This window comes from Penaeus japonicus, unplaced genomic scaffold (assembly GCF_977035675.1).
Source record: "Penaeus japonicus unplaced genomic scaffold, GWHDUDI00000001_assembly GWHDUDI00000019, whole genome shotgun sequence".
NCBI lineage: Eukaryota > Metazoa > Arthropoda > Malacostraca > Decapoda > Penaeidae > Penaeus > Penaeus japonicus.
The window spans coordinates 6589665-6605230 of NW_028234421.1; the positions used below are offsets into that span (position 1 = coordinate 6589665).

Consider the following 15566-nt stretch of genomic DNA (forward strand, 5'->3'; position numbering starts at 1 on the left):
GCTTTGGACTGTTTTTTATCACGCTGATCCTTCAGAACGAGACCCGAGGCACGGACGGACCCATATATTGGTGGCCATATACGCACGCACACACACGCACACACACGTACACAGGCACGCACACGCAGGCATGCACACACGCGTACACACACACACACAAACACACGCACACAGGCACGCACACACGCGTACACACACACATACACACACAAACACGTACGTACACAGACATACATGCACACACACACACACACACACACGCGCGCGCACAAACACGTACGTACACAGACACACACGCATACACGTACGTACACAGACACACACGCATACACACACACGCACGCACGCACGCACACACACACACACACACGTACGTACACAGACACACACGCATACACACAAACACACACACACACACTCACACACACCTATATTTATCGATATGTTCATCTTGTGCATTTTCTATATCTTTTTATATTCATTTCATCTCTACATATCTTATTCTTATTCTTACTCTATATATTTATTTGTCTCTCAATCATTTTTCATCATCTCTTTCTCTATCTATCAAACATCTATCGATATACCCATTCATCTATTTGCTCACATATGGTATGTTCATTTGTATCCATACAAGGTATATATTATTTTCATATATTGTGCATACTCGTAGATACATAGGTAGGTAGACAGATAGATAGATAGATAGACGAATAGACATATGGATAGATAAATAGATAGATAGATAGATAGACGAATAGATATATGGATAGATAAATAGATAGATAGATAGATAGATAGACGACTAGACATGGATAGATAAATAGATAGATAGATAGACAGGAAGATAGGATAGTTGAACAGGCGGACGAATATACAAAATAGACATATATTGATATGGATATGTATATGAATGCACAAATATCTACATTTCGTATTAACCAGGACAAAAAATAACACAGCGACTATATTTCACATTTTTCTTTATTCATATAATAAACTTATTACATGATCTTCATCTGCTACAAAAATATCATGCATCTTCTCTTGTTCAAAATAACAATTATATTTGATTTACACACAAACACAGGGACTTAACACACTCGTAGTCATCAAGAAAGCGACCAAACCTAGACTTGGCACAAAGACGTCTATTGCAGGATCAAGATTTACTCTAAAACGTATAATCTCTTCTTATATATGTGTATTATATAGTATATATATATAGTGTATATTTGAGAACACATGAGAACACTTGAGAACACTTGAGAACACCCGGGATATTCCATATTCCCTAGCAGCTCCTGTTGTTAGGTAGTTCTGTTTTGTTTTGTTTGTTTGTTTGTTTGTTTTATTAGCGAATCAGTAATAGGAGTGATAATAAACACATTGTACATATAATAAGCATAACATCGTATTTCCCAAATAAGGAGACAGGTAGATTTTGCATTTAAATATCACTAAATATACTTTTTTTTTCTGTTACTGGACATACCAGAAACACATTCACTTGGGGTCTAGAATGATAACAAAAAAAGAATAACAAAAAAAAAATGAGGAACTGGTTTACAAATGCGCTGATTAACATGTGGTACTTAACCAGACAGACCATTCCTAGAAAGTTTAACTAGACAGTGACCATATACAACCGTATTAGAGATATATCCATCTAATTACATAATGTAAGCAATTAGATAAGTATACTTGGATTATCAACAGTTGCTTGAGTACACCCAGAGTCTACTGTACCGTGAACAAGTACTTTAATGAACTCTGTGTGAGGGCCAAGTGTATAGGAAAATACTGAGCCTTGCAGACGTATATTAGTGTTGTACCAAGTGTCTTCGGACTGGTCTAAGGATATGCATCACTTGTACTGGACCAAACGACCTGTAACTATGGAGCACATACAGCTACAGCAATGACAATGTTCATCTCTGCTGACAGTCAGTCACGTCGGAAGTTCTGTCAGAAACAAAAAAACACTAAAGGAAGTTTGTGGGAAAATGTATGGGTGATTTTCTTGTGTCGTTTTATCAATAGGGTAGACTGTTTTATTTTTTTGGATTCGTCTAGAAGTTTTGTTTGGTTGATCTCTCGTTTTCAGCATTGCATTGCATCTTCCATGCTTATCTCGAGGATGTCTGCCTATCTGTCTGTCAGTCTGTCTGTCAAAGATTGTCATAGTCATTAGACACTTTCACCGTGGTATTGTCATGAGTCTCAGCAATGTTATATGACATTTATGCCATAAGGTTTTTGCTCATATAAATATTGGTCGAATGTCTCAGGTAAAATGTCTTCAGTCTGCCATTGTCTCTGTCAGTCTGCCTCAATCTCCGCTGTCTCTCGCACTGCTTGAAGGCGCTTCACTGCCTGTCTAATAACCTACAGAAGCAAAATGTCAGGGTTCTTGAAAAGATTCTTTCTTCGGTAAATTGCTTTTTTTTCTATCTCTTTTTTCTTTTTTTTAAGATTCCAGATGTAATGGCTTCTTTTTTGCATGTACCCCAACCAATACTTAGATGGATAACGTATCAGTCATTACAAAAATAGATTGAGCTCTAAAAATGTCATCTATTGTTTTCCTTTCTTTTGTACTTCATCTAAAAGTCCTTATTAGTCTGCGTCTTTCCAGCACATCCTGCAACATTCACTTCAAAAGGTCAAGCCATTTATGATTCAGGTCAAGCGTCGAGAGACAGTGTTATTTGGTCATTCAGTTACGTCCGATTTCAAAGTCTTTCTGATGTTGATCAAATTCATATCAAGGAAATCTACTCCTCACAATTATGACCAATAATCTTATTCTTGACAGTGAGTAAAACTCGCAATACAAAAGAGACCAGTTGCAGAACTAGTATTGCAGAGCAACATCACGACCCGTTTCTGCAACTGTCGCTAACGGAGGACTTTCTCCGCTTATTAACGGCTCTTTTCCCAGTCTGAGTCCACGCTTTCTCCGCATGTCCCAAAGTCAATCATTTCCCCCCCGTCTGCAGTCAAAACAAACAAATCCATACATAATATCAAGGGTGTCTTTCACATGCAAAGATGTTGCTCAGGATGCTTGCATGCAATACCTGAACAAAACCCGAGAGAGAAAAAAATCCGATTAATTTTAGAAGTACGAAAGTCTGACTCGTACGTGCAATGTCAGTCCCGGAATGACTTCAGGCACTGGCGTAGCAGAGGGACAAGTGGTCGAAGGACGATGCAGGACATTTATGGAGATTGTGCAGGTTGTGAGTCTATAAAACTGTCAGCAAGATGGCAACGATTGTCATTGATTTGACGCAGACGTCCAAGTTCGCTACTCTTCTTTTTTTTTTAAACAAACTGTCTACTGTCTGGTTTGGGTGAAGATTTTGATAAGGACTGTGAGCTAAATGAGTTTTTAGTTTAGCCTGCCCACGCTATAGCAATAGCAGCAGGCAGAAGGTCAGAGATAGGTCAGCAGAGTGACTACGGTTGTCAGCAGCACAGTGCAGGTCGGTGGGCAAAGTGCCCGAGCCGCTGAGGGGCGGAAGTCAGACACATCAAAATAAACTACAATATCACAGGTTTAACTCGTCACTTACAACACCTCTTATTGACGGGGAGATCCTTAGCGAGTAGAGCTAGAGACCCGGGCGCTGCCTCGCCGCCTTCGTGTGAGGGCGGCGGGGAGGAGGGGCGCAGGCCTGGTAAACATTACATTATGACTCGGATATTGTCTGGAGGCGTCTGGGCCCATAACAACGCAGATGGGACAAGTTATCCAGTCTAGACTTAGGGAAAATAGGAGTTCCATGAGCGTCACAGAAGGTGGGGGGGGCGGGGTAAGCAGAATTGCCTGGTCCCCCCCGAGGCATTGGTGACTGGGTGGTAACATGTTGGGCGGGGCAGGCGGCGCAGGACCCGCCCCCTCGAGGCACTAGTAACAGGCTGGTAACATACGGTTATGTTGTACAGCACGATCCGGGCACCAGAGTACGGAAATGTGGAACCACGTGGCACCAAATAGGCATTTAAAGCACCAAAATATATAAAATACTCCATCAGAACAATCAAAAAAAAAGAAAAAAAAAAGAGGAGGCATCACTCATCGCTCAGCTTAATGGACACAAGGGATGCAAGTTTCTGCCAGAAGCTGAGGACACGCATGTTAACAATGTCCTCAAGGTCAGCCGGACACTTGTAGTAGGCGTGGCTACAGTCCTCGCCGGCCACGCCCCTTTCTGCCGCCCAGTAGTAGCGGAAGAAACGGAAGACGTCTTGGCTATACGAGGAGGGCCTGGAGAAGGACTCGCTCTTCCTGCAAGAAGAAAGAAAGGGAAGGTAAGATCTCCAAATTCACAAAATAATGTGCCTAGATATCCTGTGTATGTATGTGTTTGTTTGTTTTATATGTTTATAGGTGTGCGTTTGGTTATTTGTATGTATCTATTTGTTTGTTTGGTCATTTGTCTATAAATAATTCAGTGTGTTTGTGTGTGTTAGTGTGTGCGTGTTTCATGTCAAAATGTCGACTTAAAATCTGCCATCTCATGTTACTATGTAACCGATTAAAGAAATATACGAACACAGCTTATACTCGTGTTTTGAATATTCTCAAACGGACAAAACACGTTTCTCCAAAGTACAGTTAGGTTTGCAGCGAACGGCAAAGCCTGCATTACACTTAAAAATATTACCTGACTGAGACAAGACCACTCATTCTATCTTCAATTCCCATTCCATTCCGGTTTGTTCAAGAAGCTTCCCTTAATCCCCCTGTACCCTATTAAAAACACCTGGCGCCTCCACGGAGAATAGTCCTCTTTTTCACCCACCCAAACAACACACGCACTTTCTCGCTACAGCTTCCACCCACATTCCCCTATCACTCTAATCCCATCTTCATCCCACATTCCCAATTTTCCCATTCAACCTAATACAACCATCACTCGCCATTCCCAAAATTCCCAATCACACCCATTCTTTCTCAAAGTCACAATCACCCCCATTCACACTCCCCATCCACAACCACCCCCATTCCCTATTCCCACTCCCCATTCCCCTGCAGGAGGTACGGTGGGCGTCGCGACAGAGCAGTCGAGAAGCAGCAGCACCAGCAGCAGCAGCAGCCTGTCCGTAGATCGGGTGCGGTTCCCTTTTACAGGTCTTGGAAAACACGTGGACAAGGCCAGCGTGTTTGCTAATGCTGCTGCCACTGTCCGCCGCGTGCTGTGACTATTCTTTTTCCTTTTTCTTTCATTGTCGTCGTCGTTATTGTTCTTTCAGGTTCGTTATTTGGTTCCTGTGGTGTGGGTGTGTGTGTGTCTTGGCTATCCTAATGCTTTGTTATGATCTGTTTTCAAATAAAGACAAGAGGCAGTCAGTTCGGTTTGCGAGTGGAGTAATGTTGTTGTTGTTTTTTTCTCTCTCGCTCTCTTCCCTCGGCATTTTTTTTTTTTTTTTTTTTGTATTTTTTCTCTTAATTGTGGAACTTGAGAATCACTTCAGCATGGCAACAACTGAGGTGTTCAGATTCAGCCTTGCGCTCAAGATACATGATTGGTATCTTGCCTGAAACCGCTGAAACGTTGAAGTTTTCGTGTCGGTGGAAAAATCTCTCTTGGACAACCCGGAGATAATACCCGCGCGAACGTGTCTTCGAGTCCTAGTCTCTGTCACCGATTTTTGTTTTTTTTCCCTTCCTTCTCGAACACCGGAAGTGGCTTTGTCACGTCTCCATCATATTTTACAGGTAAGTAAGAGAAGTAAGGACAGCCGCTTTTTGTGTTCCAGCAAACTTTGTTAACAACCTTTTGTATATAAGTAAGCATCCGCCAGAACGTTGAACATTTAGCCAGAATGTAACGCACGACGCACACGGGCTTTTGCGGAGATCTGGAAATCCTTGAGTTGAGGCATTTTTCTTTAAGTATTGCTTGATACCTGAAATTCAAGTTCTAAGGGACAGCCAAGTGGTACTCTACAATCTCGTTTTGACTAATAATATTGATGGATATTCACGCAAATAAATAGTCACGCAGAAACGAAGGTAGATAGGTATATATCTCTCTCTCTTTCAAAATAATGACGGTCACTTTTCCATCTTTAGTTAAAGGATATCCCACGGAGAATATTAATATTGACGAAAAAGAAATGTCAGAAAAAAAAAGCAAAAATAACGGCAATCTACATTATATATAAAAATACTTCTTCGATGTTTTTTTCTTTTTTTTCGAAATAACGGTTTGATCAGTATTACTAACCGTAGACAGCGAGACAGGCCTGGCGCCAACCGAGGTTAAACTTTGGGTCCCACAGAGACTTGACTGCACTTAGCCCTTTGCTTATGATTTCAACTTATAACACGTTATTGAAATCTTTTATCATTAATTTATGTGTTTTTTTTTTGTTTGTTTGTTTTTTCTTTCTCATCTGCAATGATGATTTAAGCTCGGTGTTGCTTATAATTTGATCTTTTTTCCAGGTAATGTATTTGTCTTTCTATCTAAAATGTCTTAATGTGTATTTCACTTGATATTCATAGATATATAAATAGAGTTCACAGCATACATAACGGGAGGACTTTCTCTTGACTGACAAATGTACTTGTTTCCTTGTTTTATCTTACGATTATGTAACGACCTTCGTAATGTTTTGATAGCGTGTCCTTCGACTCTCTCTCTCTCTCTCTCTCTCTCTCTCTCTCTCTCTCTCTCTCTCTCTCTCTCTCTCTCTCTCTCTCTCTCTCTCTCTCTCTCTCTCTCTCTCTCTCTCTCTCCTTCTTTCTCTCATTCACTCACTCTCTCCCTCTTTCTGTCTCTCTCTGCCCCCCCTTCCTCCAACACCCTACCACCCTCCCTCACTCCCCACACCCTCCCACCCCTACCCCACACACCCTTCCCCCACACCCTTCCCCCTTCCCCCACACCCCCCCCTCCCACACCCCCCACAGACAAACAAATAATCACCACAACACTCACTTCAAAGCGGAGAGGATCAGGTGCGACAAGGGGCTGTACTTGGCAGGTTCCTTCGCTAAATGACAGATAGCTTTCATCCTACAGGTATCGTCATGTACGCGCAGGTAATGGAAGTAGGCATCCAGGCGGGAAAGAAGCGGACCATAAGCTCTGTGGGGAAGAAACAAAGCGAACCCAATGTTAGGACAGGTCTTCGTCTTGGTTCAGGATGTAGGTTCAGAACCAGGAGGGTTTCGGTGTGGGATGTTTATGTATATATATATATATATATATATATATATATATATATATATATATATATATATATATATGGGCATGGGGTTGAATTAATGTGATATTAAGATGAAGGAATTTGACATAAGGACGTCTGATGATGACATGGGAATGAATAAAATCAATATACAATGAGTATAATATAACCACTGAATATATGAATAGACAATGATAATGATAGTAATAAAATGATAATGAAAATAACGATGGTAACTGTGATGATGATGATAATAATCGTCATCATCATCATCATCACCACCACCATCACCACAACAATCACAATAATATCATCACTACCAAACGACCATCCCAAAATACATACCCATCCTCATATTCCGGAAGCTGGGGGTCGTATTTGACTCTCCTTGAAAGGACACGATCCACAGGACCTCTTATGTCCTGCCAAGCATCCTCATCTTCCACATCTCGATCTCCTGCGTAACTCCTTCCGAAGAGGTAACTACCCCAGCTGGAATCCTTACTTCCGGCCAGGGAGTAACGCGACCGGAAGGCAAACGTCGGGAGAAGGAGAGTCACCGGTAGATAGACCACAAGATCTGATAAAAGAGAGAGAGAGAAAGAAAGAAATGAAAGTGAGTTATAGGGAGATATTTTTGTTTGTTTGTTTTTTGTTTTATTGCTTATTTGGCTACGTAATGTTAACTTCCTTGTGTGTGGCATTCGGAGACTATGTGTGTGTGTGTTTGTGTGCGTGTATGTGTATGTGTATGTGTATATAATGCCTGTAAATATGAATAAACAGATATACAATGCACAAATGTGTGTTCGCCAATGCATATATTCACTCCAAGGTCCTATAATTCATGCACATTCATATCTCATGCATCAATGCCAAATTAATCATCGTCCGGGAATCATGCAATCAGCAATCGGCTCTGCAATCATGATAACAGCAAGTTTATGATTGTTGATAAAGATAACCATATCAATGTCAAATGTCTGCCTTGTCACAGAGTATCATTAGTGCCATCACGAAATTTACCTTTAACTTTACGTCTCTCTTCATTAGGGTATTCGTAATTATTCGTAATTAATTCGTAATGATCTTCCTAATATCTCAAAATCATACTTTACTATCTGAACTATACTCTATACAAAAAAAAAAAAGTGATTTTGTACCAGTATTATAATCGAGGCAATCAAATATGCACTTAGGTTCGCCCACGTCCTCAAGTAATGCTGAATAATGGTCTAAGACAAATATCATGCACAGACAAAACCTCGATGCAACGTCGTCATTGATAAGGCCCTTTAACACGGCATCTTCGAAATTGCAATGGCTTGCACACATAAAAAAAAACTCTATATATATTTCACGGAACAGGATTTCATCGTACATTCTAGACTCCTATTCTAAGGCAAGTCTTCGGTCAGAAGTGTGCTCTAGTTTTGTTAAGGTCCGCCTTATATCTAACAAGCATTGAAGGACAGCAAGGTAACAGAGAAAACCTGATGGGCCGCACTTGCATTGGCGTCTGGGGTGCTTGTGAATTCGCCTTTCTATGCTGTCGCTCCGTTAGGGTCATTTTGGGAGGAGGACTTTTCCCCCACTTAAGCCCATATGGCTTGCCCTTTTAGCCGCGGCTTCTATCGCGATATCATGTTATATCGCTTTCTGATTTTGGGGATTCTCTCTTCGATCGAACTCTATCCGTTTCGTTAGAGATGACACACGATCGACATACTCCTCCCGATAACGCGATACAACGCACGTCTATCACCTATCGCTCGCGTAGGCATTTCCTAATCGGAAACGCCACTTTCGAACCGCACTTTCACCTCCCTTCGAATGCAACGCAACACGCCGACTCACCGACACACCGACGACGACGACGAAGACAAAGCAATGGTTGCAATTTTCAAGCAATTGTCATTAACCAGACCGAGTGGGTACAAGGTGCTGCATCTCGGGAAACTTGCTCAGCTATTCGAAGGCCGTCTACTACATTCCCTCGCGTTGAGTTTTTGTGCTCTCTACTTTACAGCTAGTAATGATTACAATTATTATTTTTACAAACTTTGACGCTTGGGACACATTTATCTTATTTCGGTTTGAATTACGTGTGATAGTGTAGGTCTTAATTAAGTGTCGATTAATGATCAGGTAAATGGCCATTAGTGTGTAAGGCCGACTGTCATGTCTGCCTAAGGTCAGATTGACTTCCTGATATGAAGGTATCCTCCAGTGACTTGAAATCTGACTTTGAAAGGAAGAGAGAACCAAATATGAATATTTACAGGGGAAGAATACATTATATATCTATCATTAAAGACAATGGCACGCTGCCTCTGCAATGCAAATACGAGAAACAGGAAATTACGTCACGAGTGCAAGCAAAACTAATGCTTATGTAAAGTATACAAGGAGATCGTGCTAAGAAAAAAAAAACTTAACTTTCAGAAGAAAAAAAAATCAATTCTGTCCCCAAACAAACATAATCACAATAAAAAACAATAAACTACGAGGTTATTTAGTTTATATTTGAACCCCCATGACAGACATCTTCTAAGTCGCTGCTAACTTCCTATTCCTGTTTCCTGATATGACACTTCCTTGAAGGTTCGAGTTCCTTATAACTGTTTTTGTCTAATGGCGGTCTTCATACTGTGCTCAGTGAGGAAATATATTTACGCTCGTCATCGTTACACTTAATTTGTTTTTCCGGATATTATACGTGCAAATTTATATCTATTTTTAGGTTCGTAACCGCTGTGAGACTGTGCGTGACTGTTTGCACGTCGCTCATACTGGCCTATATATCTCTCTTTAAAACAAAATGGAGCTGTCTTTAAGATTAACAAATTTCACAGAGCATAAAACACGACCAGTCTATCTTATTGTCCATCTTATTTCTCTTGATCTTATGAAAATATCTCAACATTCTGAAGTTAAAGCTGACGAGTGAGTCCTAATCATTTACCTCCGTATCCCCTCAGACCCTCGCGACATTGAGCCAAAACAACAAAAAACCTTTCACCTTACAGCAACTAATACCGGATGTCTATCTTCCTATCTTCCTATCGTGGAATATTCCTATCATTTCCTTCACTTTTCTATACCATATAGGACGTGTTGCCTCCCTTCTCTTAACAGGTCATAAGGAACATGCATGGCTCACTCAAGGTCTTGCCGCCAAAACCAAGGTCTGTCGCACTTATTTTTAAGCCTTTTTATCGCAATACCAGTTTGACGTTGGATATAAAAAAAGAGATAAAAAAACATGACATTTATTCTTGACCCACCGATGAATAACGTCCGTAGCCAATATGGTGAATCATAGAGATGGTTATATGACTCAGCATAATTTGAAACAAATGACGAACTAACGTATTCTTAATGTGCTTTTGCTGTTGTTGTTATTGTTGTTGTTGTTTTTTTTTTTTTTTTGGTAAGTTTCCATATGAAATAACTCTTTGCCATATTAATTGATGATCAGGTACTATTATCACAAGGACTGATATACGTGGAATACGGAAACAAAAAGAGAGAGAGAGAGAAAAAAAAAAAAGTTGATTTAATATTGAACACAGCATAGGAACCAACACCCCATGCATCATAATCTTGTTCTATTAACCATTGCCAAAGTCTTTTGACCTATGAAGAAAAAGTGTCTGGCGACCCTTAGCAACTCTCACATAGTTCCTGTTTCCCAGCTTCCGCGTCTCCTGCTCTTTCTCTCTCTCTCTCTCTCTCTCTCTCTCTCTCTCTCTCTCTCTCTCTCTCTCTCTCTCTCTCTCTCTCTCTCTCTCTCTCTCTCTCTCTCTCTCTCTCTCTCTCCTTTATTTGCGCTTTTATCTGTTTGTCTGTGGATCTTCACTTGTGGATCTCTCTCTTGTCTTTCTCTCTCTCTTTCTCTCTCTCTCTTTCTCTCTCTCCTTTCTCTCTCTCATCTTTCTCTCTTCCTTTCTTTCTTTCTATCTCACTTTCTTTCTCTATCTCTTTTTCTTTCTCTTTTTTCTTTTTTTCTCTCTTTCTTCTCTCTTTCTCTTTCTCTCTTTCTCTTTCCCTCTCTCTCTTTCTCTTTCTCTCTTCTTTCTCTCTCTCTCCTCTTTCTCTCTTTCTTTCTGTCTCACTTTCTTTCTCTATCTCTTTTTTTCTTTCTCTCTTTTTTCTTTTTTTCTCTCTCTCTTCTTTCTCTCCCTCTAATGCTTTCATTCGTTCTCACTCCTGTATTTTTTTTCTTCCATACTCTCTTTCACTCTCTCTCTCTCTCTCTCTCTCTCTCTCTCTCTCTCTCTCTCTCTCTCTCTCTCTCTCTCTCTCTCTCTCTCTCTCTCTCTCTCTCTCTCTCTCTCTCTCTCTCTCTCTCCATACACATACATATACATTCTTTTACCTCATACCTGCGAGTCAATCAGCTTTCTCAAGAATTGATAAACAATATCAATGAATATTAAATAAAACTCTTAATGATGGAGCAAATAAAAAATGAAACCTGACTGCCTTAAATGAACGACCAAAACACGGACAGAAAGCATCAGCGAATTTCGAGTTTTGTCAAAATGAAAAGCAAAAGATTAAAAAACTCATTTCTCAAAGGAACAGCCAAGAATTAACCCATTTCGAGGACTTTTCTCAAAGGAACAGCCAAGAATTAACCCATTTCGAGGACTTTTCTCAAAGGAACAGCCAAGAATCAACCCATTTCGAGGACTTTTCTCAAAGGAACAGCCAAGAATCAACCCATTTCGAGGACTTTTCTCAAAGGAACAGCCAAGAATTGACCCATTCTGAGGACTTTTCTCAAAGGAACAGCCAAGAATCAACCCATTTCGAGGACTTTTCTCAAAGGAACAGTCAAGAATCAACCCATTTCGAGGACTTTTCTCAAAGGAACAGCCAATAATTAACCCATTTCGAGGACTTTTCTCAAAGGAACAGCCAAGAATGAACCCATTTCGAGGACTTTTCTCAAAGGAACAGCCAAGAATGAACCCATTTCGAGGACTTTTCTCAAAGGAACAGCCAAGAATCAACCCATTTCGAGGACTTTTCTCAAAGGAACAGCCAAGAATGAACCCATTTCGAGGCCTTTTCTCAAAGGAACAGCCAAGAATCAACCCATTTCGAGGACTTTTCTCAAAGGAACAGCAAGAACGGCTTCCAGGCAGACAGCAAAGCGGAAAGGAGGCGAGTCCCAGTGGCTTTAGAACAGCCTGCGGTGACGGCAACTCACTTGCTGTACTGTACCTGCTCCTCAAGGCTTTCCAGATTGGTTGTCTCCGTGTCTCTCTCTCTCTCTCTCTCTCCCTCTCTCCTAATCTCTGTGTCTCTTTCTCTCTCTTTGTATCTTTCTTTCTTTTGCTCTCTCTCTCTCTCTCTCTCTCTCTCTCTCTCTTTCTTTCTCCTTTTTAACCTCTCTCTCTCTCTCTCTCTCTCTCTCTCTCTCTCTTTCTTTCTCCTTTTTACACCTCTCTCTCTCTCTCTCTTTCTTTCTTTCTCTTTCTCTCTCTCTCTCTTTCTCTCTCTCTCTCTCTCTCTCTCATTAACTCACTCACTCATTCGCTCACCCACTCGCTCTCTCTCTCTCTCTCATCATTCCCAAGATGTACATTCAAAAATGTCTGTACAGTTTTCGCGGCCCCCATTAACCAGTAACGGATTCGTCACAGTGTGTAATCACAAAAACAATGTCTGCTTGAGTACAGAACATAGCTACACGATTGAGAACAAATAAAGTCATACAAATGGTGTTTGTCAGTGTAACAATAACACGGTTTGGGTATCTTATCTCAAACTGGTGTAATTGCGTTTAGAATGCTGATGATAGCAACGATACATAAGGAAATAGTGGTTGTTTTAAGCGCAGGTAGTAGTGCTATAAAGCAAAGGTCTTTATAACTGATCTTCGGATGTTTACTTTGCTGTTCTTCTTGCAGTCTCGCCAATACTAAATAAAACGCTAAAAACGTAACGATCAGCGAAACAAAAAGACCGCAAACATCATGCATGACCAAAAGGGACTGACGTGTCATTGGTTATGCAGGGAGAACCCATTATAACATCCATTATTGTCACAAAAGAACATCCAGCACCCAGGCTCAAGGTCCTTTAATGCCGTTAGCCAGAGAGAGAACAGAAATGTCTTACACTAATAAGCAGCAACGTTGAGGAAGGAGAGTAAGTAACTGTGCGATGACTGAAGTCGCGCGCTCGCACAAGGCGGATGAATGAACGACAGCAGGTCACAGCTGACAAGGGAGAGACACGGAAGCGATAATAAAAGGGATTTGTGTAAGGTTATGCCTCCGGTTTTCTTCTTTGGGGGAAGTGAACCATTACTCTTCATCGGATGCGAGTCATTATCTTAATTCTATTCGAGCAAAAGTAGGAACCGAAGCACTCATATTTAACGGAGTAAATACCAGGAGTTGACAACATCGCGGCGCCGCGGGGGACCAGCTGATCTGAGCCAGCGCACTTTTCTCAGTTCGACCGGGGCATTACACTCTCCTTCGCTAACTTTCTCTGCTAATTGTAACGTGGCTGCCTTTGCCAGTGACTGAATAACAACCGTAATTGGGGACGAGCAAACAAAGGCCGCTACACCATTTGCTCTGGGCTAAGGTTGAGCGTCTATGGCCCCTCTTTGAACTCTTGTTTCGACTCGGTCCCACGCAGTGATTTTAACGCGGGGTTAAATGGGGATCCAAAGAGAGGGTCTCGCTCTGATCGGGATGAGTGTCTCTGAGTGAGTCATCCTCTCGCAGGTTAATTGTTGTGTGCGGACGCGAGCGAAAGTCAGCACTGTTATTGCACCTGCGGAACGGGATCGATTGTTCTCGAAGTATCTAACGGTAAGGGTACTAATGCTATAATACAGAACGTCACCTCCGACTGGAGACGAGTGGTGGACGTGACACGTACCTCCCCTGTAGAGCCCTCCGTCGGTGATGCCGATCAATCTTGCATCCTCTCGTTCCTCTTGACCCTCGGATCGAGCGCCCTGTTCCTCTTCCTGATTCAGGCGGACGAACAGGCGGGCGGCGTCAGAAAGGCTCAGTGGCTGCGGCGCCCCCTCCACCAGGTTGTTCTCATCCACCACCTCGCCATCCGGGAGGCGTGGGAGGCGCCCCAGGGAGGGGGCGGCCAACAAGGACAGCAGGGACAGTCCAAGACGGAACTGCAGGAGCGACGTGGACCAGCGTGGCGCCATGGCTGTGGAGGGACTGACGGCCCGGAGCCATCAGTATATACCCGTGGGATCCAGGGGATCCAGAGCGAAACTCATGGTAAATGGAGCGTGTAGCCGCGTGTGCGGTATCCGAGTAGTAATGTGTCGGTGATCACGGCAGACTATGCTGCAGGAACCACCGGCAAGCAAGCAAGCAAGAAATGAGGGAGGACTGGCGAGAAGACTAGTGATTGGGGGGCTAAGCTGGAGCCGCTCAGTAAACGTCTGTGGGGTCGAGGCCCTTCAGCTCCATGGTTGCTCAGATCACGATGACGGCCGGCTTGAAGCACAGAATACGGAACACGAGCACCAATAGGTCCCACACGACCATTGCTGGGCGGCCACTGAGCAAGTAACGTCTCGCGCGCTGTATATGACTGCTAGACATAAGGGGCGGAGCCTCTCCGGTCATGGGGCGGAGCCAGAGCCTAGCCACGCCCGAAGAGCCCGAAGGCAGCACTCTTTAAAAGATACAAAAGGTTAATCAATCATTAAGAAATAGGAAAACGCCAACCCACACACAAACAAATATCAAAACCCCTTCAATCAGCAAAGAGATTGAAGTCAAATTCGAAGCTTTAGTCAGCGAAGGCAACTCAGCTGAGGCCAAACGTGTGAGATTCGTCTCCTGTTGGGCAACTGACCCCAGGTAAGTGCTCTGCCCACTTCTCTCGGAGTCTCGCGAGATGCCTCACTTTCAGGAGGCTCCGCGAAAGGCGTGGATGAGCCACAAGCCGATAATGGGCGAAGAAGACTCGAATAAAAGAAGGAGTGAAGGAGAAACATCTTTTGGCCTTTGGGATGATGACGTGAAATATAATTTTTGGATTTTCTTTCCTGAATTTCCACACCACCTTTCGACTAACTATAAGTTGATTGTAATATTGTTAAAATCAAGACCAAATGATTTACAAGGACCGCGAGGTCACACAGGTCATGTCATCACGAATCACATCACTATAAAAAACGAAAAAAAAGTAAAGACAAGAATATTTCCAAAATCGAATTCCTGTCGGATGCCGGTTAGGAATTTTAATTTTCTTTTTTTCCGAGATCAACGAAGAATGTTGTGTTAGTTTTTCATTATGTTCAAAAGTAAAATCGTAAAAGCAAATCCTTTATTTATGTTGCTTTTTAT

The 15566-nt window shown here is 42.1% G+C and overlaps 1 protein-coding gene across 1 annotated transcript; it reads right to left on the reverse strand.

Annotated features, from left to right (window-relative positions):
* Window positions 1–966: 966 nt before the first annotated feature.
* Window positions 967–14776, reverse strand: LOC122248892 (uncharacterized). The gene is made up of 4 exons (XM_086547298.1): window positions 14122–14776; window positions 7555–7789; window positions 6960–7109; window positions 967–4297 (listed from the first exon to the last, which is right to left on the reverse strand). The coding sequence occupies exons 1-4, from the start codon at window positions 14408–14410 to the stop codon at window positions 4081–4083; spliced, it is 891 nt and encodes a 296-aa protein (XP_086403424.1). The 5' UTR covers window positions 14411–14776; the 3' UTR covers window positions 967–4080.
* Window positions 14777–15566: the final 790 nt, after the last annotated feature.

Coding starts and splice junctions, on each gene's coding strand:
- LOC122248892 (XM_086547298.1), bottom strand. CDS start 14,410: ATGGCGCCACGCTGGTCCACGTCGCTCCTGCAGTTCCGTCTTGGACTG. Junction 7,110..7,554: donor CTTCCGGAATATGAGGATGG/GTATGTATTTTG, acceptor TCTTCCCCACAG/AGCTTATGGTCCGCTTCTTT. Junction 4,298..6,959: donor CTGATCCTCTCCGCTTTGAA/GTGAGTGTTGTG, acceptor TTCTTCTTGCAG/GAAGAGCGAGTCCTTCTCCA.